The sequence below is a fragment of the Apus apus genome, chromosome 1, assembly GCF_020740795.1.
Source record: "Apus apus isolate bApuApu2 chromosome 1, bApuApu2.pri.cur, whole genome shotgun sequence".
Lineage (NCBI taxonomy): Eukaryota > Metazoa > Chordata > Aves > Apodiformes > Apodidae > Apus > Apus apus.
In genome coordinates this window covers 152405422-152430527 of record NC_067282.1, presented here as the reverse complement: position 1 = coordinate 152430527, position 25106 = coordinate 152405422, and the positions used below count along the sequence as shown (strand labels likewise).

The window sequence follows — 25106 nt, the reverse complement described above, 5'->3', positions numbered from 1 at the left end:
GCGGGAACGGCGCTAAAGGGGCCGTTGCGCCTTTAACGGCGGGCGGAGGAGGAGGAGGAGGAGGGAGGGCCCGCGCTGGGTGACATCAGTGGGTTTGGCTCCGGGACTCAATGGAAACTGGGTGAGCGCCGGGCTGTGCCGAGCACACGCCGGCTGGAGGGGACGGCGAGCGAGCGGGCGGGCGGAGGAGGCGGCAGGCAGCGCCGCGCCGCGCCGAGCCGAGCCGAGCCGAGCCGAGCGAAGGAGGGACGCGCCGGGCACGGCCGCCACCAGCCCTCCCCAATCCTCCGTCATCCTTCCCGCCGCGGCGGTTTGGCCCCCTGACAGCCGGCGGAGCAGCAGCCCCACACGGCCCCCTTCCCGTCAGGGTGGGTATGGGGGGCTCCCGCCTCCATCTTGGGGCGCAAACCCCGGGGGAAAGGCGGCCCCTCCGGCTCTTTGTGTGCGCGGAGGGAGGGAGGAGGGGGAGGGGGCGGGGGAGGGGAGGGCGCGATGCGCCGGGCCGGAGGGGGCAGCGGGGGACAAAAGCCCCTTTGTGGGGGCGCGGGGAGGGGGTCCCCGCTCCGGCGGCGGCGGATTTTGGGGAGGGAGGGGGGGGGGCTCCCCCTTTCTTCTCTTTCTTTCTTCCCTCGCCGTGGCTCTGTCTGCCGGCGGGGCCAGGGCAAGCGGGGAAGGGAGTACCGTGCCGTTCTCGGCGGGGGGCTGTGGGGGTCCCCGCGGGGGGCTGCCCCCCGGCTGATGCAGCCCCCTCACCCCTCCCTCCCCCCCCCCGCTTCACTGATGCTCCGGATCTCGTTCTCCCCCCCCCGCCCCCTTCGTCACCTGTTTCGGGGGGAGTCTGCGTTTGGAGGGGTGTGTGGAGTCGGTGTTTCTTTCTGTGGTGGGGGGAGGGTTTGGGGCGGGGGTCCGCGACCGGGAGCGGCTGTGGGGTTGGGGGTGGAACGAGGAGAAGTTCAGCGCCGTTCCCGGGGGTGGCAGCTTTTTGTTACCTACCCGGAAAAATAACAGCCGGGGTAAGGCTGTCTCCGCGTAGTGTTTCGCCTGTAAGGGGGTGGGGGTGTAAGGGACATGTTTTTTTTTGTTGTTGTTCTCCCCGTTTTCCTGTTGTGGCTCTTTCTTCCTCAAATGTAGTCCAAATGCTCTGTACGTGGGGCTTCTCTTCTCTCCCTTCCCCCTCCCCCCCCCCCCCCATCTTATTTGCTCCTCTCCTTTTTTTTGCAAGTGTGAAAGGCTCTGGAGGGGTTTGATGTTTTGCATTTCAATCAAAATGCGATTTATTTATTTCCGCCCCCCCCCCCCCCCCCCCCCCCATTTTTAAGCCAGTTCAAATTACTGCTTTGCCAGCCTCTTCCTTGATTCCCTTCACACGCGCACACATCCTCACACCGACACAAAAAGCCGTGTAGAGCCTCTATGGTTAATGGGCAAAAGCAGCCCGCCGCTCCCCACACTTCTGCTGAGAGCCGGAGCGGTGCTGGGCTCGACAGCCTCCATGATGGAGCCGTGCGTTTGGTTTTTCCTGTGGCCTTTTGCTAGCCGGGGCATTTTCTCTCACTCCTGCCCATCTCAGGTGGGACCGAGGTGGTTCTCCTGTTCGTGTATCCCCCTCGCTAGGACGGTCCCTGTGTCTTCGGTGCCCATCAGCGCTGGCACAGCGGTGCGAGATCAGCTCCTATCGTGTGTTTATATAATGGCCTTTGTGCCTGTACGTGGGTATTTTTTATTATATAAAAGGGGGATTGGTGCAAAATGGTGTGTGTGAGGAAGCAGCGCTGGTGGCTGGATAGTAATTTTATTTTTGAAGGCTGTGTAGTGTATTGTAGGTGTCTGTGTAATGTTGGATATTCACGTATGCAAACGCTCATGGCAGAGCACACACTTGCTTGGAGGGTGTACGTGTGTTAATCCCTTATGGAAAACTAAATGGTTTAACTAAATGATTGCCCTGCAGCCCCTGGGAATGCTGCCTTGGCTGGAGAGCCCAGGAAGGGTGGCAGGGCAGGGAGGGTTAAGCCTTATTGTGGGGTTGGAGAGAGAGAAGAAGGGATGGCTTTTTAAATTTTACACATAAAAATAATATATAGAGAGTTGTATAAATTTCACATATACATTTTATGTGTAAAATTTTCTTTCTTCTTGTGATAGTAGACCTGAAGATCAGATGGTAAGGGCGGAAGCTGTAAGTGGTGGGGGTACCTGTGTGAAGTAGAGGCAAATTGGTAGATGTTTGAACTCCTGGAGCAGTTGTTGAGGGGGAAGGGCTTGGGGGGAGGGGGATGGGATATGTATGTCCTGCCCCCTTACCATGAGTCCAGTCTGTTGCTCTCTGGCCAGCCTCCTCCCAGGTTTTCAAACCACACTTGTGTGTGTGTGTGTGTTAGGGGGGAGATAAAGCAAAATGACAGCTGTGCAAGACCATGATTTTTCACTCCATTATCCTGCTCTTGGCTTCCACCCCCTCACCCTGGAGCATTTTTTAGATTCCCCTTTGGAGCCTGTTGCTTAATCAGCTAGAAGGGCTGCTGCCTCATTGTATGAGAAACCCTTCTTAACCTGGCTCCTGCCTGTCCCAGAAGGGTGGGACCAAATTTAGGCTTGGGACTGTGTTGTTCCAGAGCAGTAGCTGCTGTGCCCTGATGCCGAGGGGACCCTGCAGGGCCTATTGCCGGGCCTCTGCAGCTTGCTTGGCTGTGCTTGCCCTAGCTGGCAGTTGGAGTCGAGTGGAAGTGCTCGGGGTTCACAGGCTTGGGCAAACACAGCCATGAAGGAAGGAGGTTCGAGAGCTGTCCTCCTGACGGTGGTGTGACGGGTTCCTGGGGACACAGACCTTTGATCGCTTATTGGAGTAGGAGTGTAAGCAAGTCAGATGTATGTTAATGTGGTTATTACAGAACAGCAGGCAGTGGATAAAAATCGTGTGTATTTGCTGCACCCTCACCCAGGCATGCCTGCCTCCTGGTTTGGTTCCCAAGGCTCTGCCTACATTCCTTGTAGTAAGAAAGTCAGAAATAGCCACAGGGTTTTGTAGACTTTAGACGCACAGAAACCCACATGCATAAGTAAATGCTAGGTGAGGGGACTCCACCTCAAAGTGTTTTGTGTGTGGTTTCTTGTGACTAGAGCTCTGCTTTCAGGGTTCACAATGTCTCCTGAATGCCTTGATAGGATTATTTCCATGTATGTCTCTGCAGCCCGTCTATTCCTCTTTCTGTAATCCCATCTCCTGGGGCAGGAGAAGCAGCTCTGGGTTTATAGTATGCCCAGAATCCTGTAGCTGGGATTATTTTTTTGTGCTTGTGTCTCACAAGGCCATTCTTGCCTTCTTTCCTTCAGTGATGCTTTCTTCCCACTGAGCTCCTGCGAGGGAAAGTTCCTCTCAGCTACTTGTGAAAACATGAATCATTCCTCACCTTTCCTGTCCCCAACAGGCTCTGTGTCTGCATTTTGTAGGCTAATAATGTGGCCTTGCATAAATTAGGAGTGTGGCAAATGCCTCTAAAAGGAGACTTGCTGTCTGTCTCAGGAAGAGCTGCAGTTCCTAGAATAAGTGGTGGCCATGGAAGGGGCAACGGAAAGGGGGCTGTTAACTGGGGAACTGTGGGTCGAGGTGTTTGCAGCACAAATTGAGGTTGGCAGGGAGATCAAATTCTGTGGCTGTGGTCTTTCCACCTAGTTGCTGTTCTGTGGAAGGTGAGTAAGCTAAGCCTGGGCATGTTGATGGGGTATAGCAGGTCAAAGGGTTAGCTAATCACCTCAGGTAAAGGGATGAGGAAAGGCCTGAGCTGCTAAAAACAAACAGCTGGCACACCTGGGTAGGCAACAGCGATGGGAGGCTCAGGTAGACTGAAGGAGGCTGTGATCTCATCAGCAGAAGTTGCATGAAGATAAGCAAATGGTTCCTAGGCAGCGCGCCTCGCCTTGAAGAGTTCACTTCAGTGATGCCTCCTCCCCTGTGCTGGCCCCTGCCTGGGGGCCATGGAGTCACTTGCCCCTGGCAGACTGTCTGTCTCCTGCAGCCCTTGGGTCCTGTGCTTCACCACCACTAAGGTGCTGGTGGGGCTGGGCCAGAGAGCGTTCTTTCTCATAGGGTTTATTATGCCTGTCCCTTCTGGTATCTTATGAGGTTGCCACTGTCCTGGTGCCAGGTACTGTAGGTGGTAAGCAGTACCATCTTTCTTCACAGTGGTGTGATCACCCACTGAAACCTTTTCAGGAGGGAATGTCTGAACAGAATGGGGAAGAGACTCAATCCTTCTTAATTCCCATAATAGGAACATGGAAAACATTCTTGAAGGGGTTGTGTTGCTGCAGCGTTTCTAGCTCATGCTGTCCCTGGACATCCAGGAGATCAGAAGAGGTGATAGAAGCTGTGTAGAAAGTGAAGTATTTAAAGATATAAAACTGTACCCAGCCTCTGGGTGAAGTGGGGAGGTGTCCTCTGTAGTCTTAGAGCAGAAACAGGAAGTGAATAATCTGACACTCTGCTTTCTGTGCTTCTTTTTGCAGCACAACTGAACCATGGAGCTTCGAGTGGGGAACAAGTACCGGCTGGGCAGAAAGATTGGCAGTGGTTCATTTGGAGACATTTATCTAGGTGAGTCTGAGTGTCTGCTCTTCTACTTGCAAGGTTGTTTTTCTCCATTGGATATTTTTGGGGTTATTTTTCTAGCCTATTGATATATGTGGGCACCATGTAAGGTTGGAGGTGGTGGAGAGAAAAAGAGCTTCAAGGAATACTGCTAGTTGCAGCTAGTCTTCCGATGGCAAAGAAAGTGAGATGAGCTCAGCTTTGCCTTGCAGGTGTTGGAGAGGCAGTGGTGTTTGATCAGACTGATTTAGTTTTGGCCTATTGAGGGCATATTTGTCATACACCCTACTCCATCTCCCTTGCTTCCTTTTCTTTAGCTTGGGTGTGTGTGGCTATAAACTCTTTAAAGAGTGGGTGGTGGAAAGGGAGGAGATGATTGTTCCTTCAGGGTAGGAGGAATGAAGTTTTAGGAAGATTGATAGTGCAAGAGGTGGTCTGGCACCTGTGAGAGAGAGAGAGAGGTCTGAGACTAGAAGGTGTAAAACAGATCAGAGAGGCTGGTCTGGTTAAAGTCCTGGGGCCCAGATCTGTTAGATCTGTAATGAGATTTGGTGTTAATGTCTGGAATGACCTGAGCTAGGAGCTCAATAGACAGAGCCCATGGGATGCTGGGTTTCCTGTTACTATGGCAGGTCACTTGTGGAGAAGTTCTTCCAAGCCAGCATGCTGATGTGTAGATATGTTCCCTGATGCTTGGCCTGCTGATGTTTTTATTGGCTCAAACCATGTGGGGACACAGTGGCCAGGCTACCCAGTAGCCTGATTGATCCCTACGTAAGAGCTGGTGTGCATTTACTTGTCATCTAGTTCTTGCCTTTACCTGTTTAGCTGTAGTCTGTCAGGCCAGCAGAATGATTACCCTCTCCTTTCATTTGTGTTTGCACCCTTTAGGTACTTACAGATGGTCATCTCATGCTCCTTGACTGTTAATTTGCTCACTAGAGTTGTATTTTGTTTCCCAGTATTTCTACCACTCCTGATTCTTGCTGCTTCTTCAGTTTTTCCAAGTTTGTCCATCTGCTGAGCTGCTTGGAACCTCCATAGCATTCGAGGTGTGGCATTTCCAGTGCTGGGGAGGGAAGGGCACTGAGTGATCTGTAATATGATGCCTCTGCATAGGCTGCTTTGGGTCTCCTTGGCTTCCCCCATCACCAACACTGTATCGGGTTGCAGAATTTGCCTTAGTGCACTGTCAGCTGTATTGTAGGAGATCCACTTCTAGGTTCTGCAACATCTTCCCATCCTTCCCTGGGTTCTTTTCATTTAATACTTCAAGTTCAGATTACTTTTCCCTGTGTTTGCAAAGCACCTTCTGTCTTCTACCTTTGGCTTTTATCTCCAGTTCCTTTTTGCTTTTATTATTCTCTCTTGATTGGTGTTGGCAGCCTCTCTTGATTAAGTATCCTGTGGGAATCATCAGTAACAGGCTTCTTTGCCACCTTTATCCAGAGCATAAACAAAGATGATAAATAATGGATCTGGGATCCCAGTTGCACCATGTGCTATCTTTACTGCAGCCTACTCCTATATGTCACTCCTCTGTGGCCCTTCAGCCACTTAGTGTCTCAGGTGGCAGTGTTTTTAATTCCCAGGTTCTAGAGATTGAGGGGTGATAGCCCAGACACAGCATTTTCCACCTATGTTAGGGCTTGAAGCCTTCCAGACCCTCTCTAGGACAGTGTAAGTTGTCAGGATCTTGCAAAACATCTGGGGTATGCTTGAAGAAAGAAGGGAGATACTGAATAGAAAGGCCTGAAACTGTAATCCTCTGCACCATGTTAACAGGTCATCCACCTGTGCAAAGGGGGCATGGAAAACAGGCTCTGGTGAAGAGGTTGTGCTCTCCTTGCCCATAAACCAAACAGTATGAGAGGCAGAGGAAGCCCCAGTGTCTTAGTGTGGTGAGCACAGTGGGGTGCCTCCAAATGCTGAGTTCAGCCAAGTTACTTGAATGCAGTATCAAAGCCCTTGTGATGTTCATTGAGGTGCAAGCCAGCGTGTTTTGAAGCAGTGATAGCGAGACTTCTTGGAGCCTGGGTGACTCCCCAGCCTGGAGGGATGGGGCATGTAGTCTCTGATGGTGCGTCTGGAGGACGCTTGTGCTCATGAGAGATCCTCTCACTGTTGGCTCTGCAGACAGACGGACTCATTCACAAGGACTTCTCCCCTGCACCAGATTCACCTCACAGTTCTCTCGATAATGGTATGGAGACAAGAGCAGAGACAGACAAGCTTTGTCTGCCTCTGAAGGCACACATGGACTGTATGGTTTATCCCAAGCCTGTCTCCTTCAGGATGTTAGTGCTTTCACCTGCTCTGTAACCAGTGGGTACTGTGTGTTGTGCTCTTTAGGATTTGGTTTTTGGGATTTGGTTTTGGGTTTTCCTGTCAGAAGGAAACTTGAATTTCTGCGTGGTCAGACACAAAGGATAGACTCCTGTTAATCCTCGGCTGAAGCTTAAATCACAATGCCTTGCTTGCATTCCCTGTCTTGGGGGCATAGATGTGCTGGGGGGATGTTCTTCCCATGTTGGCTTGGGAGGGTGGGAGATGAGATCAGGCGCCCATGGGTCCTGACTAACCCATTTATCTAAAAATGCTCACTCAGAAGTGCAAAACCCAATTTGTGGAGAAGTTGCCAAGACCTTTGGGCTGTCGGAGGAGAGGTTCTTTGTCAGAGGTGTTGGCCAAGGGGCAGGGCAGTATTGCTGGACATGGTACAAATCATCCAGGTCGGGATGCGCTGGAGGGGACAGTGGCAGTGGAGCGGAGCTGGGGATGGTGGGGCAGACAAAGCATGCTGGGACCTGAGCTAGCTGGGGACAGTTCCTGATGGCAGGCTCCTCCCTTACTGGGAGGAGAGTGCCTTCCCTTTGTTCCTGGCCTGTTAACTCCCTCTCTCCCTGTCTGACTTCTTCCATTTTCCCAGCCCTCCTTTCTTCTCTGACCAAGCTGGTGAGAGAGGAGCAGGCAGTGAGCAGAGCAGGGGGACAGTGGGCAGAGGAGGAGGATGTCTCTGTTGATTTGCCCGATGCACAGGGAGGGTGTTGTTTATTGTATCACACATGCAGCAAGCTTCCACTCCAAAAAGATCCTGTTTAGCTGGTGACATCCTCTGTTCCCGGGGCCCCATTCCAAGCAGCTTGGTGATGAATGAGTTGAATTTGTTCAGCCCTCACAGCAGAGTGAGACTGGGGGTGGATGTTAGGAATTATCCCCAATCCTGCATACATCTCTCTTGTGGCTGAAGCTAAGCAGGCTCTGCTGTGTTTGTCTGAAACATCATGCTTTCCAGTCTGGAGAGGGAGTGGAGAACTGTTGCTTCTGTACTTGTAGCTTTAAAAAAGATGGTGGCTCATGCGTGGAACAAAGGATCAGAGAGGCTCTTGCCTGTGAATTCCCTCTTTGCTTGTGGTAGTCTCTGTCTGGGTAGATCTCTAGCCAAAAATGATAGAGGGAGCAACCTGAAGATGAATGGGGGTTTGAAGAGAGGAGGTGCCTAAAATGTTTGGCTGGTGACTCTCTCAGCAAAAAATAGCTCCTCACTAGATCCAGTTGGTCCTACTTTTTCTGTTCCAGACCACAGGGTCATTTCTTCTTTTTCTAAGAGGCTGACACCTGTGTTTGAGATATGGAGAGTGTGGAGCTGGAGGCCATGTTGATCATTTGGCATATTCACATTCTGCAGAATCTTAAGTTTTCTTGATGCTCACCCCTCCTTTCCTGTTTCCTGCTTTACATGCTCACAGATAATACTTCCCACCTGAAGACAGCCTAGTAGCTGGATGCATTTGTCATCTTCCTAAAAACACAGGATAATGTGGAGATGAGAGCCTATTCATCTTTCCACTGATCAACTTCGGGCAGTAGGGTTCATTTGAAATGCTAATGCTAGTGCTGCCAAAAGTCAACAAAACTTGTCATTGCGTGTGTGTCAGCAGATGGGCTAGGAAAGGGGTAAAATTCCCCTGGGGAACAGACAAGGGAGCTGCTCTAGAGAATTTGGAGGAAATTATTCACAAAGGTAAGGGAAAGAAAAAAGGGAAGGAATTGCTATTGTCTTTTCATATGTCCTGGGTGTTTCGATGCTGAATGAGGACTGGTGATTGAACACTAATTGAAAAGGTAGATACTAGTCCAATGCCATGTCCTTAACTGTGATGTGAGCCCCTTTTCCTGCTCTCTTCATCTTTGCACTCCTAATGCTTGTAAGCTGGGTCCTATGGTGGAGTAAAGGGAATGTACAGACTTGTTTTGTTGGCCAGAAATTTTGAAGTGGAAAATACCAGCATCTTTCCAAAAGTAATAATTGGACAAATAGCTCTAGCTTTCAGGATGGCTTTTTCCCTTTCCCTTCTCCTGGATCTTGAGTAAAAAACCCTTATTAAATTAATCCTGTTGCTCCTCTTTCCCTCCCTCAGAGCACCCTAAATAATTCCTCTCCCTCCTTAGCGTTTACAGCCTTCAAATATTTGCAGACTTTTGTCATGTCCCATTCTTCCTCCCCACCCTTCTTAGTTATATCTGTTTTCTATGTTACGTATTTAGCTCTTTTAATCTTCCTTAGTAAATCAATCCCTCTAGGCCCTGATCGTTTTTGTTGCTCTCTTACAAATTCCTAGCAGCTTGTCTGTCTCAACCCAGGGCTGTAGTATCTAGATGACGTCTTTTTGCTAGCAGGCAGCTCTTGGCTAACTTTGTGTACAAGCCAGAACTCTTCAACAGGAGATAGATCTCCTTAGGATCCAGGGAGAGAAGAGATACAATTGTGTGAACATTTCCTTTTTGTTCCCTGGCCCTGGAGGCAGTGTGTGAAACAGGAGAGATCTATCTACATGTGAAACAGGAGAGATCTATCTGCAGCTGTCCTTGTGGACTCTGAGGGTCTTACTCCAGGGATCAGGAAGCACAAATTAACCAGACCTACCAAAACTAGCTGTGGGATATCTACAGAACTTCACCTTTGACTCCAGCTCATGTTTGGCATGCATGTTTTGGAGTAGTTTTATTTTATGGCAGTATTTATAAGCTGCTTATGATCAGAACTGCTCTCAGATTTTTGTTTGGTTACAACTTTTACTGCTTCTGGATAGAAGGAAAGGCTTATTGTTGTGTGTGAGGCAGGCATGGGAGAGGGCGAGAGTGAGAAGCAAATCTTGAGTGTCATTCCTGTGACCTGTGTACAGATCTTAATTCTTTCCATTTTAGGATGATGTGAAACATGTGGAATCCTGTCAGCTAGTACAAGAGAAAGTTCAGCCTGTTCCTCCTTTGACAGTGCACTTTGGAACCAGAGTGCTGGCTTTCGTGGCTGGCAGCTCAGTTCTTTTCAGAAAGAAACCACGTGGGGTGGTGGTTTTGTGGGTTTTATGTCATCACAAACTGTCTATCAGTACCTTCAATAAAGGTGTCTGAGTAGCTTAATTCAGTACTGGAATCAGTTTATTTCTTCCTGCTTCTAATTTAGGATATAGCAAATGTTTCTGTGTTGGCAAAAGATAAAGGTATTATTAAAGCCCTTGGGAGAGGGAGAAGCTGGAGATTTGGGAATTATCTGTATTGAGCAGGTCAGGACTGTGGAGAAACCTGAGGTAGCTGGTAATGGTAGCAGTGTCTCCTCCTGAGCTAATTTGCTCTGTTGAAACAATGTAGCTGAGGTAACCAGTAATTTGGCTCAGGAAGAAGAACTCCATATCACTGCCTGGGGAGCTGGCTTGGGTTCAGGGGCAGCTATGTGATCAGGGATAGCTAAAACTTCCACTCATTAAAGGTACTGCTGGTACATACAGATTGACCTCCCAAAGTGGGTGGGTGTCACTTTTTGAGGTGACAAGGCAGTAAACACGTGGTAGGACTGTTGTTCTAGCTTGGCTCCAGGATCACAGCTGATTTCCTATTTGTGTGCCTTGCTCTGGGCTTGCCTTTGCAAGCAGTGGTGCTGGAAACTCTGTGTGAATCGAAGTGATGGAACCTCATTTCTGTCACAGAGAATAAATTTAAGGGCAAATCTTAAGGTTTTGGCATCCGTACGGGTCTTGTTAAAAGTGTTTAGCTTCAGTGGAAGCTTGCCCAATCTTCATTTCACCCTCATTTATATGCAGGAGCCAACATTGCAACTGGTGAAGAGGTGGCCATCAAACTGGAATGTGTCAAAACCAAGCATCCCCAGCTCCACATTGAAAGCAAGTTCTACAAGATGATGCAGGGAGGAGGTGAGATGGGAAGGGAAAGATGGGGCCGGGGGAGTGGTTGAAGAAGGAAATTATTCTGGAGAGCCTTAGGAAGGAAATTATTTGGTGCTGCATATGATAATCTCAGCAGGGGATGCAGCAGTGTTTTTCTGTTTCATGGGCTTAATCTCCCTCTTTCCCCAGTGGGTATCCCCTCCATTAAGTGGTGTGGAGCAGAGGGGGACTATAATGTGATGGTGATGGAGCTCTTGGGGCCCAGCCTGGAAGATCTCTTCAACTTCTGTTCCCGCAAATTTAGTCTCAAGACAGTTCTGCTCCTGGCAGACCAGATGGTGAGTTTCCTCTGAAGCATTTGTGCCTACTCTCCTTTTCCATGCCTTTCCCCTCCGCCTCCCTCCTTCCCATTCTTTCTGCTCAAGAACTGCTATATCCTAGGCTTTTTTCATTTAGCAGCAAGTGGCTACTGGGTTTCTATTTCTTGATTAAGCTGGGGCCCTGAAACCTAGGCTTTGCTGGCTTTTCTTGGTCTCCATCCCTCCTTCCTTCCCCTGCTGCTCACCCTGTGTTAGTGTTGTGTGCACAGATGCTTTTGCCCGCCTGATGAACAATGGGCCTATATTGACTCAAATGCCTATGCCCTGGGTTAAAGTCCCTTAACTGTTCTGGACCCTCTCTTTTACCAGCCTAGGTAAGTTTGAAAGTTGACTGGTGTCACTGCTGCAGCTCAGAGGTGTAGTCTGTACAAACTTGCTTCTCATCCTTCCTTGTGGAGCTAATGATGACCTCCCCAGATGGAAGACTGGGCCAGTGTGTAGGGTTGAATTCCATCTCTACATCCTTCTGCCTTGCAGAGGGTGTCTTTTCCTTGGTTGTCATCTCTGATACTCTCTCAAAGTGTCCCTTTCCCTGCTTTGTCAGGCTAGTGTCCTGGACAGAGTACTCGTTTTAACAGATGCGGTTCTGATGTTTCCTTCTTGCTTGTCTCACTATTTATTTATATATTCCCCTCTTCCAGATCAGCCGTATTGAGTACATTCATTCCAAGAACTTCATCCATCGGGATGTGAAGCCAGACAACTTCCTTATGGGCCTCGGCAAGAAAGGCAACCTAGTATACATCATTGACTTTGGTTTGGCAAAGAAGTACCGAGATGCCCGGACCCACCAGCACATCCCTTACCGGGAAAACAAGAATCTGACTGGCACAGCCCGTTATGCCTCTATCAACACCCACCTGGGAATCGGTGAGCCTGCTGTTGCCCCCTGGTGGGGCTTTCCAGGGGAGGTAGGGTGTCCTCAGCAGGAAAGGGTGGGTTCTGTACCTCACTCTGCTGATGGCCTGTGTTGAGATGCTGGGCAAATAACTGTTACATCCATGTGACCTCTCCTGCCTTCTGTGGCACTCCGAGCTTCTGAAGGCAGAAATTGTCTACCAGTGTGTGTTTGTATGGTTCTTTGTACAGCGGGGCCCTGTTTCAGCATGGAGACTGTGACCTCCCTGACTTTGCTGCTACTAACTCAGCCTTGCACAATTTTTGCAGGCTGATTAAATATGTAAAGGCTACTTTTGCGGATACTGAGCCTTCAGGGGTATGTGCAATTGAAACCTCTCTTGTTGACTCCTGAGTGCCTTCATCAGTGATTATTCTGTAGCTGTCAGAGCTGGAGGATACAGGCCCTCTGCAATATGGTCATACTTCTGTTACACACCACTGAGGATGGGGACAGCTGTGTGCTGGAAACAAGAAGCTGAAATGAGGGGAGGTCTCCTACTTGCCTGGACATGCAGATTTTGTGATTGAGAACTGGCTATCACAGACCTTCAAAATATGTGTGTGTCTGTGAATCACACGGCCTCATTCACTGCTGAGAGAGATCTGAGTCAGCTTTAGGGAGGTAGGACTCTGTCTTTAGTGTCTATGGCTAGTGCCGTGGGGATAAAACCAGGCTGGAAAGGAGTGATCAGAGTTCAGTCAGGTCTTATACTGGTGATAGCCATCATCCCAGGTTTTGTAAAAACTTTGGGTTAAACCTCCTGAAGTCATCCAAACTTGTCCTGGGAATCAGCCCCTGATGCACAACACCTGGCTGCTCTGAGGAACAGAGGTTAAAAAAATCTCTTGCAGTTTTGCCTGACCAGATACTTCTCTCTGACCTTTTTCCCCTGCTCGGGCTGAACTTTGTCCATAGCACAAGAGTTTCTTAGTTACTCTAAGGTCTGCTCTGAGCAGGCTGACTTGGTTCTGCAACTAGTTGGCAAAGCTGAAGAGCTGAAACACTGAAGCTGCCCTGTCTGAAGACCCAAGAAAGTAGCTCCTGTGCTGACAGCTTGGTTTGTATCTCAGGGAGACCTTCTAAAATGTATTACCCGGGAATCTGAAAATCAGAGCAAGGAACTCAAACTGTTTAAACTAACAGCTTCCACAGGATTTCATGTCCAGGATTTCCATGTCCTCGTTCTTCCTAGGGAAAGCTTCCCATTCTCCTCTCCTGCAGATGGTTCCTCAGAAACTGCAGTCAAGGCAGCCTACAGAAAATAAAGCAATTTCCCACTGTCTTCCTTGCTTAATACTGTATAAATGTAGACTGAAAATGCTTTATTTTTATCAAAATGGGGCATGTTGTGTGTTGAGAGTGGGCTGTGATCTCCTGACCTCTTCCATGTAGTAAAAATAGTTCTAATAGAGCTTTCAGAGTTGGAAGCTTCTGTATTTTGGCTTGACCTGCTTATATATAACTGACTCTTCATTGAATTCTCAGTCAAGATTTCCACAGCCATGGTAACTGCCACAAGGAGACATGCACAAAATAATTCTCACTACTATGTCTGTCCATTCTTTTGTGTGTGCCCGCTCTGTCTGACCTGATCACGAGGGGCTAAATGTCTGGTTGTGGGGCTGTTAGTTTTTTTTTTCTGAAGGACTTCATTATTCATCCCACCCCAACTTAGCCCTTTACTACTGGTGTTTGGCTTGCATATCAGGATGAACAAACAATGTCTGAACACTAATCCAAGGGCAGATTGCGTGTGCCATCGAGCTGAGCACAGCAGTTGCTCTCTTCGTGCCCTTTGCTTTGGGAAAGTCTGGGTGTGAGTTACTCTGCGCAACAGGTCTTGGGTGTATTATCTCCACATTGCAGATAGTTCCCCCAAATGGCATAAAGGTTACATGACTTGCCTGGAGGAAAGGGGATGGGGGTGTCAGGGTTGCAGCTGGAGTTCCTGTTTCTCAAGACCTTTCCACAGGGCTTATGACAGACACGTTTGTGAGTTTGCAGCATTGCCATGGAAACCATCACTGCATTTTTTTTACTTTTCAGAAGCTAAATTATTTTATCTTATATTAATGTAGTTTAGGGAGAGAGAAGGAACCGGGTGCTGGGGTATTTGTTTGACAGGAATAGCAAATTATTAAATGCCTTTATTTGAATGTGCAAGCTAAGGGTTGGGCATTCCAATGTCTGGAGGAAACATTCTTTTCCCAGTGACTGGGGAAAAAAGTAGGAGGCGAGATCAGGGAGGGTTTCCACAGCTGGAGACTTGCTGTTAGCGGAGTCACTGGACTGTGCAGGCTTTGGTTCACGCATTCCAGTCAATTTTCACATGCTCTGAGGATGAGAGTCCCTTGCACCCGCTGGAGCTTGTGAAGTCTGAAATAGATGCCCAGGGGTGCCCAGGAGACAGTCTTGGAAGAAGCCTGTTGGGCTCTGTCTGGATATCAGGAGGCTGGGGATAGCAGTTCCTCCCCAAATGCATGTCCTAGATGGCACCAGCGTAGGCTGTGCAGAGCATAAATTTCTTCTGCTGATCCTGCCCTCTTGTCACCCACTCCACATTTTTGTGTGGTTTTAAAGGCTGTTGCCATGTAGTGGGGAGAGAAAGGGGAAGTGTATTTCTAGCATGTGCGAAATCAGATATAAGTATGTAGTCAGCAAAATGTTGCTTGCTTGAGACTGCTTGCGTCTGGGCTGGCTTCAGTGAAGACAGCTGATTTCTAGGGAGACCTGCATGGGAACAGCATGGCTTTGGATAGGATTGGAGGAAGCACTGTACTGGGGGACCTGGAGGCACTTCATGCTGCATAGAAAAAGGTTTTGTCAAGAACCTTACACCCAAGGCAACTGTTCTCCTATCTTTGCCCAAGCATGTCTTCCCCAGGTAACTCATCGTCCTGCTACTCACCCCTGACTCAGCTCCTCCTGAGGACCCTCCTTTGGGAAGGGAGGGAGGGAGGGTGTGGGCTGGCTGGGAGCCTCCCTGTGAGTGGGAGAGAACTGGCAGGAGGCTATTTGCAGAGGGGTTTGGGTTTGAGGGGTCATGCTGGGCTGTGTGGGAAGGTGACCTTATGTTTTCTGTTGGAAGGGGCTTTGAGAGTGAACGAAGAAAGGATGAGTGTCTTATAGAAGTACCAGTTTCCCATTTATATCTGGAGAAGCTGAAAGAAAATGGAGAGAGGAAGTGTGGTGTGGTGTCACAGGCCATGGCTGTAATTCTGCTTCTGGACTGACTCACTCTGGGCACGCATTCATGTCACTTCTTTTTCTCTTTCTATTTTCAAACTGTAAAGTTACGATTTGTAGGTTGTTGTTGTTTTTTTGTTTTGTTTTGTTTTTTTTTTTTTGTTGTTGTTGTTGTTTTGTTTTTTTTGCCTGCATCCCAGCGATGCTGCAAGAGTTAGTCAATGATTGTCAAGCTTCTAAAAGTGGAAAGCAGTGATACGAAACTGTTTCTTCAGTGTATAGAGATGAACTTTTTTATTTATTTACTTTACTTTTGCATTTAATATTGTTTAATATCCTGAGGATGTTGGCATATGAGACTCAGGAAAAAAAAAATAATAAAGTAAATGTGTAGTAGTAACTGAAGATGAAACAGAGAAATGAGATGTAGGAGCTGTCGTTCACCATCATTTGAGGTTTAATTCAGATCTTGTAATGAAGGTTGCAGGTGACAAACAGCTACAGTGTTTTGAGGTAGCCTGACCACTGTCACCCATCATGCTGGTGCTTCAGGCTTGTAATAGATTTGAATCTCACTTGAATTGTTTAAGTGGGCTACAATGACCACATACACCTGAGAAATGATACTTTTATAATTCAGCATTTAAGTAACTGAGTGTCCTGCTTACAGTTATTTTTCCTCAATCATATTGCTGTGGTAAGGCATAGTTAAGGTGTGTCTACATGCATGTAATGAATACTAGTGGGCACCCAGTCTGGTTTCATAACCCCTCTCATTGCCTCCAGTAAGTGCTTGTGTCATCCCCCACTGACTTCAGGCTCCCTAACCTCAAATTTCTAATTTTGGCCTTCCCCATATCACTAGGGCTGTGTCTAGGCATATGTTCATGGAACATCTCCTGTTGTTCTGGATGGAGCTGGTGGCTGTACTCCAAGCTGCTGTGCTTCATGCAAAGGGAGATGTGTGGTCCAGCCTACCTTAAGCAGTGTAGAGTTCAAGCAAGCTTTTGGAGTCAAAATCCTGATTTATTTCTAAAAGGCTTATTTGTCTGTTCAGTAGTTTTCTCTGCCTTTCTCTACCCTTCTGAGGGGCACTGCCATGCTCCAGACAGAGAATCTACAGTTACAGGCTTTAAAGCTACAGTGTGGCTAAGTTGAGGGCTGGCAGTTGCAGGATCCAGATTACCTTTGTCACCTATGCATTCAGGCCCTGGATATGTGTTCTGACTCCCATTTCCGTAAGCCTCCTGTCTCAAGATGTAGTCATTATCACATATTTAGTTTTATTTATTTGGTATGCATGGTGTGTATCCCACCCTTAGGCTAAATGCAAAACCATGTGTTTCTTTTCCTTGTGCCTTCCATAGTATTTAAGCATCTCCCAGCCAGTTGTGTAGTTATCTTTGGCAGCAGCCTGATAAGATTAGGAAGTATTAGCCCCTTTAAAGTGGGGAACTTGAGGCAGTAAGTTAGTGAGATCAAAAAGTGCTGTTACTTCTGCATGCTCAAAGTAAGACACTTTGGAGATCTCTCTTGTCTGCTTTCTCTTCTCCTATCTTGCAACATGGTGTTGTTATGGCATTTCATGTGCTTTGAGCCAAAGTCTCCTCTCAGTTATGGAGAGGTGACACCCTTCTTTTCTTCTTCAACCACAGTGCTTCCCCCACCCCTCCTCCAGTATTTTTAATTTGCCAAGCCTCCTAGTCCTCAAAAACATTAGGAAGTTGTGAGAGTGATGCAGGAGAAGAAAGGCCCATAGAGACCCACACCTTGTGTTGGTACACCTGGACATCTAGATCTGTGACCTGCTATGGCTGCCCCTTTGTCAGGGCTGAGTTCAGCCAGCAGAGTAAGGGTTAGGTGGAATAATCAGCTGGTGTTTGGATGGGCAGGTGGAAGAATTAACCCACAAACCAATACATAATGTGCAGCATCCTCTAGGACGTGACACTGAATCCAGCGAAACCTGCTGTAGTATAGCTTAATCTAATAGACAAATCCCTCTAGTCTTTTCTTTGCTCCTGTGCTCTCCCTTGAGCCACATTGTCTGTCTGTTATCTATGAAAGTAGATAACAAAATGTAAACAAAAAAAATGTGAAGTACTTTCTTCATAGTGTTTATTTTATTTGGGAGGGAAACGGGGACAAGAGCTTTTTGGCAAAACTTAGAGATTACTTTGTGAGCGTGTTGGAGGAGCTGGGAGGAATTTCACAAGTTAACCAGTCAGCATTTTCAGTTGCTGGAATTCTGCATTCAACTCTGTCTGGAGCTAACTTGCAGCTTAAAATGGCTTGACCATTCCAGAGAACAAGTTCAATGTGGAATGTTTTGGTTTCTGGGGGGAGAAACCAATGTTTTTGTTTCATAATAAGCATCTAAAAGCATAGATGGCATATTAAGGGCAACCCTTGCGCTGAGTAGAGTTGGTAATGGTGCCAGTTACACAGTCATTCCCCATTTGTTCAAATGGGGCAACCTTTTGTTGGTATTCATGGCTCTTCTTCCACGACTTGAAAAATGCCACCAATCTGGAAAGGTCTTTACACAGCATTACGTTAGGCTTCTCTAAACTATCAACAAAGTTATTTACTTCAAGAAGGGGTCACTAGTTCCTCATTTCTGGCCTGGGTAAAGAGTATCAGCAGGTTAATTAGATGTGTTTGAAAGGGTTGTGTTGGACTTAATCTCTGTTAGCTTTGTCTTTCTGTGACCACCTCTGCCATGACTAAGCCCCAGGGTGAGGTATCATTCTGGGTGGAGAAGTGTAGGTGCCCTTCCTTTGGGTCTGGGAAGAGCAAGGTAGGCAGTGTCACTGCAGCACTTCTTGAGCTGTTGAGTTCTTGTGTGAATTAAGGCTTGTCCAAGTGAGGAGGTAGTCAGAGTAATTATTCATTTATGAAGTGGGTGGGGCTGTATGGGGAGAGAAGCACTAACTCTTGCAGTGTGAACTTTCCTGCAAGATTTTTAACTGGAATGTCTTCTGCAAGTTTGTCTAGCCATAGAAACCTACCAAAGAAGCAAGAGAGGTTGTTTATTTTGTTCGGCGTACACCTCCAAAGCTGTGTGATTGCCAAAGTGGCTTTGGTTGCTGCTCACTCCTGTGTAACTTCTTCCCACAGAACAAAGTCGTCGGGATGACCTGGAAAGCCTCGGCTATGTGCTCATGTATTTCAACCTGGGCTCACTGCCCTGGCAGGGCCTCAAGGCTGCCACCAAGCGCCAAAAATACGAGAGGATCAGCGAGAAAAAGATGTCAACGCCCATTGAGGTGCTTTGCAAAGGGTACCCATGTAAGTGCTCTGATCTTGATGGCTGTCTTGTCTAATACATGGCTTGCTCTCTTGCTGAAACCCCATGGAATCTTCAATCCTGAAGGGCAACGCCCAATATCCCAGACCAGGATGTGCTGCTGACACCAGTGATGAGAAGGATAAGAGACTGGTGGTGATACAGTTCTGGTTCAGAAGTGGGAAACATGTTTTTGTGAACCATCAATCCTTGTGTTAGTAAGGGCATGAGAGTGCTGAGAGGGATCTTTAGGACCTCAGAAAAAGTCTGGAAGCGAGTGGGCAGTGAGGTGAAAAGGTGTACTGATGATCCTGAATTTTTACTGGGTGTTGAGGATGAGGGCCAACAGTGATGAATCCCAGAAATAACCATGCAATGAAGTGGCAAATGCAGTTCTTTGTAGGTAAATGTGGAGGAATGTATATGAGAGGAGAGAAGGCTTGGTCCTCATGTCATATGTGGAATGGTAGGCTCTGAGCTGACTGATGCCACTGACTAATGAGCTTCTGCAATTACAATAGGTAGTTCTCTGAAAGCATAATTTTTGCACTTAGTAGCTACTGAGAAAAGCAGATCAGGTGTTACGAACAACTAGGAAAGAAAAGCCCAAATTGTGCATAAACCAATGGCCCATTTGTACCTTGCATGTGCTGTGTAGCTCTGGTCCATCCCACTGTTTCAGAAAGGATGCTGTAGAACTAGAAGACAGTCCAGGAAAGGGCCAGAAGAGTGATGAGAAGTGAGATAGTTCCTATACAAGCAACAAGTGAGTGTTCTGGAACCTGGGAAGGAGTTTATTAGAGAGGTGTTAGAAGTCTACACTCTTGCTGTGCCTCCAAAAGTTGGATGGGACCTGATTATTTGGTGTCCCCAGTTCTTGTATTGAAAGAGAAACAAAGATGGTTCCTTCTATCTGCAAAACAAACCAGTGTGATTCTTCACGCAGCCAGTAGCAGAGATATGAAGCTCTTTCCCAGAAGATGATGTGGATTCTTAAAGCCTACAGGAGCACGAGGCGAGATTGGACAACTATGTGGAAGAGAGATCCACTGAGGGTTACTAAATAGTTAGAAATTACATCCAGGTCAGGAAGTTCTCTTGAGTTGAAAGTAGATGGAAGCCGGGCTAATGCCAATGGAAGTGTCAGACATCTTGCCCCAGTCCTTCTCAATAGCTGCCTGCTACTTGCCACTGCTTCAGACAGACTACTGAACTAGGAGGACATCTGGTCTGAGCTTAGCTTCACAAAGCTTGCCTCCACCTATTCTTTGGGCCTGCTTTTTTACACTCCTTCAGTAGGCTCTGTGACTTGCCACCTCTTGCTTGGAGAAGGAGCCAGAAAAAACGGGATGCACAAGCATTTCCTCTGGCAAAAACAGGGACGGGATCATCTTGATGGCCAAAGCACTGCAACTGGCAGGCTTTGTTGTCATTATGCAGCTCTCCGTTTATGTTGTCCTGGTCCAGCACACTGCTGCTGAAAGGCCATGACAGCTCCATGGTGGGACCAGGGGGGTTGAATAGTGTTCAACAACCAGCTGTTCCCTGCTCCCTCCAGCTGAGTTCTCGACATACCTCAACTTCTGCCGCTCACTGAGGTTTGATGACAAACCCGACTACTCGTACCTGAGGCAGCTCTTCCGCAACCTGTTCCACCGCCAAGGCTTCTCCTACGACTACGTCTTTGACTGGAACATGCTTAAATTTGTGAGTGTGCGTGGGGAAAGGGCTGGAGGGGCAGGGGTTGATTTGCATCATGGAGATGGGGCAGGAAAGTTGGAAACCATCTGTCGCTTGTACTTCATCCCAGTGAGCGGTTTGAGGAAAGGGAGCAGGTAGAGTGACAAGTGGCAGAGTTGTTAGGTGGTGCTAATTGGGAGGGTATAGCTACTGTTGTGTTAGTGTGTCTGGTGAAGCATGTGTGTCAATACATCTATAGCTATAGGTAGGTAGAGGTAATTTTTCAAGACAGAAGTGTCCTGAGAGGTGAGACACAGATGTGGATTGCAGTAACAGCTGTAGTACCATATGCCTTCTTCACAATTTCTTCATGGAAGAGAATGAGGTCCTCTCTGGGTGGAGTGGAAGGTGGTGCAGGGAGAAGGTGTTCTGGAGATGAGCCTCTATTTTCTTGGTGTGTTAGAGCGCTGTGTGTTTTCTGTCTGGGGTTGCTGCTGTCTGTGCTGCCTGACAGCCATGCATGGCATGGCGGTTTCTGTCCTTCTCAGGGAGCAGCCCGGAACCCTGAGGATATGGATCGGGAGAGGCGAGAGCACGAGCGAGAAGAGAGGATGGGGCAACTCCGGGGGTCAGCCACACGAGCACTGCCTCCTGGCCCACCTGCTGGAGCCACTGCCAACCGCCTTCGCAATGTCACTGAGCCCATGGCCTCCACCCCCACCTCCCGAATCCAACAGTCCGGTGAGTGGGGTGGGAGAGCTGGGGGAGGGTGGCACCCCTGTTGGCTGGAAACCGAAGCTATTGACCAATATTCTTGTTTCATGTTTCTCTGCTCTGACAGGAAACACGTCCCCCAGAGCAATCTCAAGAGTGGACAGGGAGCGGAAGGTCAGCATGAGGTTACACCGAGGAGCTCCTGCCAACGTCTCCTCATCTGACCTCACAGGGCGGCAAGAAGTGTCACGGATTTCAGCATCACAGGTGAGTCCCTGCTGCAATGTTCATGGCCTTGGCCTGGATGTCCCAAAAGGGCTAAGCACCCCACAGTGATTTTTACCTGATCTGCTGGAGCTGACGTGAGCCTGCAGCGTCTACAGTGTGGTGAGGGAAGTGGTACCAGGTTATGCCTTGGCTCCTCAGTTATGTATTTTCTGGAGGCCATGCTCAGTACCATCTTCTTTGCTCGCGGTAATCCTTCCATCTGGTTGTCTTCCAGACCACAGTGGTTTAGAGAAGTGGATCAGTAAGCTCTTGGGAGGGAGGATATCCAGATGGAAATGCATGACCTCTGTTTTGGTGTCCTTTGTGCCCTTTTCTTCCTCTCCTTCTTACCCATTCTTCATCTTCTTTTGTAGACAAGTGTGCCATTTGATCACCTTGGGAAGTGAGGAGCAATTGCCACTGGACCAGTGTTTGCTTAGGTGAGTCTGTTCTCATGCCTGGTTTATGCCAAGGAGGGAATTGCTGGCATTAGGGATTAGATTAAAACTTTGGTGGTGTTGTGGGGGATTTGTATGTTTCCTTTCCCTTTGCTTTATTTTGAGGTGGTTTTTGGCTTCAGGGGGAAGAGCAGGGTTAGCTGCCAAAGCCTTGGGGGGATGAATTATCTTGGTGTGATGGTAGTAGCTTCCATTTCTTCAGGAGCATAGGGAAGGTGGAGAAGGTGCTGGGCCAGTGAGCCATTTTGTTAGTACCTAATGAATGCTTTTCTGGTAATGTGATAGTGTTGGGGAGGAGAGTGCTGAGCATGTAGTCAAGTGTGCAAGACTTTGCACAGCTAGCGAGCATCTCTTGTAGAGGAAACAACAGGAGCTGGACAAGGTAACTCCAAGGGGTGGCAAGAGTGTAGAAGAAAGGGCTGACTTGTTTTGTTACACTCTAATTGGCATTGGGATTGCTGGAAAGACTCTTCTCCTAATGTCTTTTCCCTTTTTTCCTTTTTTTTTTCCTTTTCCTAGTGTCTTCACTGTATTTTTCTTTTAAAAAACAAAAAACCCCAAAAAAACAAACAAAACTAAAAAAAGACAAAAAAACAACAACAGCAACAACAAAACCAACCCCGACAGAACTTCTTTTTGCCAACGACGAGGAGTCAAGCTGTGTCCCTGCACTGGCGTGAACTGTTTCCAAGAGGGGTTGCCTGTGTCCCCAGTGGGAGCACCTCCGAGAAGAGAAGCTGACAACATGGGAGCTGCCCCCCTACCCCAGCCCTGCAGCTGCCCCCAGCTCCCTTGCTTGACTCTCTGCCTCCTGGTTTTGGTTTCTCTTTTTTTTTTATTTCTCCTTCCTCCTCCTTAGATATTTTCTCTGTTTTTTATTTTATTTTAAATTTTCAAATCATATGGTTTCCAGCCATATAAATTTTAACTTTGCTCTCCTTTTATTTTTTTCCGGGGGCAGGGTATGGTGGGGGGATTGGTTTTTTGTTCAGTTTATGGGTTGTTTATTGTTTTTTTTTTTTTCAAGAGCATTGTGGGCCGGGAGGGAATCAGATTCCAGCCACGTTTGATGGTAGAAGTCTGATTTTTATTATTATAACTTTATTTTCTCAAGCATTATATGAATTTTAAGCTGTGAGGGGGAGTTATGGCAACGGCCTAATCATTGACTTGGGCTTCCTTTCCTTGGGTGGCTTCTCTTCCTTTCTTTTTTTCCGGCTGTCGGGAGAAGTGCCAGTCATGCCTAAATCTGAGCGACCCACATGTGCCGAGGGATCTCTGTGGAGAGGCACCTGGTCTCATGGAGGATGGGAAGGCTGGAGCTGAAATACAGGGAGATGAGAACCTACTTCCCATCCATGCAGCGGGGTCTTCTTTTCGTCTGGCTGTGTGTGTTTTTCTTTTTTTTTTTTTTTAATTAAAACTTGTTTTAATTCCTGCGGGGAGAGTGTGGGACTTGAGGAGAAGAGAGGGGCACACAGAAACTGGAGCGTGGTGTTCTTTCAGATCGATGGCTCTTGCTCTCTCCTTCCCTCACGCAGCCCCGAGTAAGATCCACCGTACATGCACAACCCCTTCCTGCCCTCTCCCACCTGTCTCCCCTTCCCCCCCCCCCGCCCCCCTTTTAGTTGTTTTTAAAATATAATTTAGGAATACTCAAGCTGCTTTGTGGCACTTGGGGCTTTGAAACACGATGATCACCACTGCGACCTATGGCCTGTAGCAGACACACTGTCACTGTAGTGTGGAGCCGATGGGTTGTTGGCAGGGCGGGGAGGGTGGGGTTAGTCTTTGTTTTGTTTGTTTTTACCCTTTCTATTTAACACTTTATTTTTCCTCCCTATTTTTTTCCTAATTTATTTACCCCTCTTACTGTCTCTCTCTTTTTTTTAATTAAAGAGCAAAACTTTTTATTACTTTGTAATTTAAAAAAACAAAAAAAAAACCTGAAGAACTTTGGGGGGGGATTTTGTACTTTTTTCCTGTGTAAATATTGGACTTTTTTGAGCTTTATCGTGGTTGTTAATTTGAAGTAATAAAGTAGAAAATTATAAAGTGATGCCAGCATCTGTCATTTCTTCCTTCCTTGGCATCCTTGCTGGGAGTGACATCTTACATGCAGGAAGCACTGTCTTGCAGCTGTGAACCTGTTCCTGAGTTTCCAGGAATGAGTTTGATCAGAATTACTGGAAAAAAGGCACAGGGCTGGAGTGCCTAAAAATAAGCCTGAGCTGATCTCTGCAGTTTGCAGCCTTGGAACAGCGAGAGCTATGTGAAACCTGATTCAGCCGCTCTCCGTTCCTGGATCTGAGCCTCTGGTGTCCCATGTGTCTGGCCTTCAGGAGAGGTGAGATGGGACCTTTTTGTCACGGTTGGCTTTGAGCGTGCATTGCGTTTGACAGAGGTGGACCCAGAGTTCTGGTTTGGTTTTCTTTCTTCTACAGTCAAATAATGGAGGAAGGGGAAGGAGAAGGGGTCATAGCAGCGCCCCTGAGCACTTGTCAACAGCGCTGTGCCTGATGCAAACATGCTGAGCTCCCTGTCAAGTGGCACCTGCTGCTTTGGTGTCTGAGGTGACGTGGTTTGTTTGGGTTTCTCCTCTGGTTGTCTGACCTGTCTGGCAGTAAATGACTAAATTTAAATACTGATTTATTTCTAAATCGCTGCTCCTATAGTTATGCTTCCCTGCATTATCCAGATGAGAGGCCTATTTCTTGTGGGCTGTGTGAAACTCTTGAAATTGATTTTCAGAAACACCTGCTGGGAAGAAATGATGGGTCTTGGTGACTTTGCAAATTCCTTTCAAGCTTGTTTGCTGCCAGCTGAGCAGGAAGAGCTGCTTCTTCCCTTGCCTGCTGCCTGGGGCTTCCAGCTCCTCAGATAAGGGGGGAAAGGGGAGATGAGGGGTATTGTTCTGTTGCTTATCTACCACCTTGATTCTGGCTCCATTTTGAGTGTGTTTTTGAGGTATCAAAATGAAACAGGACTATTTCCCTTCTAAATCTTGTTTTCTGTGAGAAAGAGGAGCGTTGCCTACGTGGAAGACAACACCCATCCCAGCCTGTTGCCTTTGCCCCACCACCTGTGGGTGCAGAAAGGGTGGCTGTGTTTGGGGCAGGACCTCTCTTTTGGGACAGGAGGGAAGTGCACTGCCATTTTGGGAGATCTGGGGACAGCAGGTCGTGGGGCGGCAGTCTGTATTTCGGAAGAAAAGGGGAAGTGCTCACCTAAAGAAGGAGACTCCCAGCACCTCCGCTGGGCTATCGGTGCCTCTTACCGACACAGTTCACGCCGCAGGAAGGCTGCGTGTGTATTCAGGGTTTTGGTGGGCTTAATTTTTTTCCAGTTAATGTATTTTCAATCTAAAAAAAATAAGCGTTAGGGCTTGAGTGCAGGTGCGGCATTGGTTGCTAACACCTCGACGTGCGTCTTTCCCAGTTTCTGGTACAACAGCCCTG

The 25106-nt window shown here is 47.9% G+C and overlaps 1 protein-coding gene across 1 annotated transcript; it reads left to right on the top strand.

Moving 5' to 3' along the window:
• Positions 1 to 131: 131 nt before the first annotated feature.
• Positions 132 to 23707, top strand: CSNK1E (casein kinase 1 epsilon). The gene is made up of 11 exons (XM_051630313.1): positions 132 to 368; positions 4507 to 4594; positions 10690 to 10800; positions 10963 to 11111; positions 11795 to 12023; positions 18361 to 18531; positions 20088 to 20236; positions 20758 to 20950; positions 21051 to 21190; positions 21565 to 21630; positions 22168 to 23707. Exons 2-10 carry the CDS (start codon positions 4519 to 4521, stop codon positions 21595 to 21597), a joined length of 1251 nt encoding a protein of 416 aa, XP_051486273.1. The 5' UTR covers positions 132 to 368; positions 4507 to 4518; the 3' UTR covers positions 21598 to 21630; positions 22168 to 23707.
• Positions 23708 to 25106: the final 1399 nt, after the last annotated feature.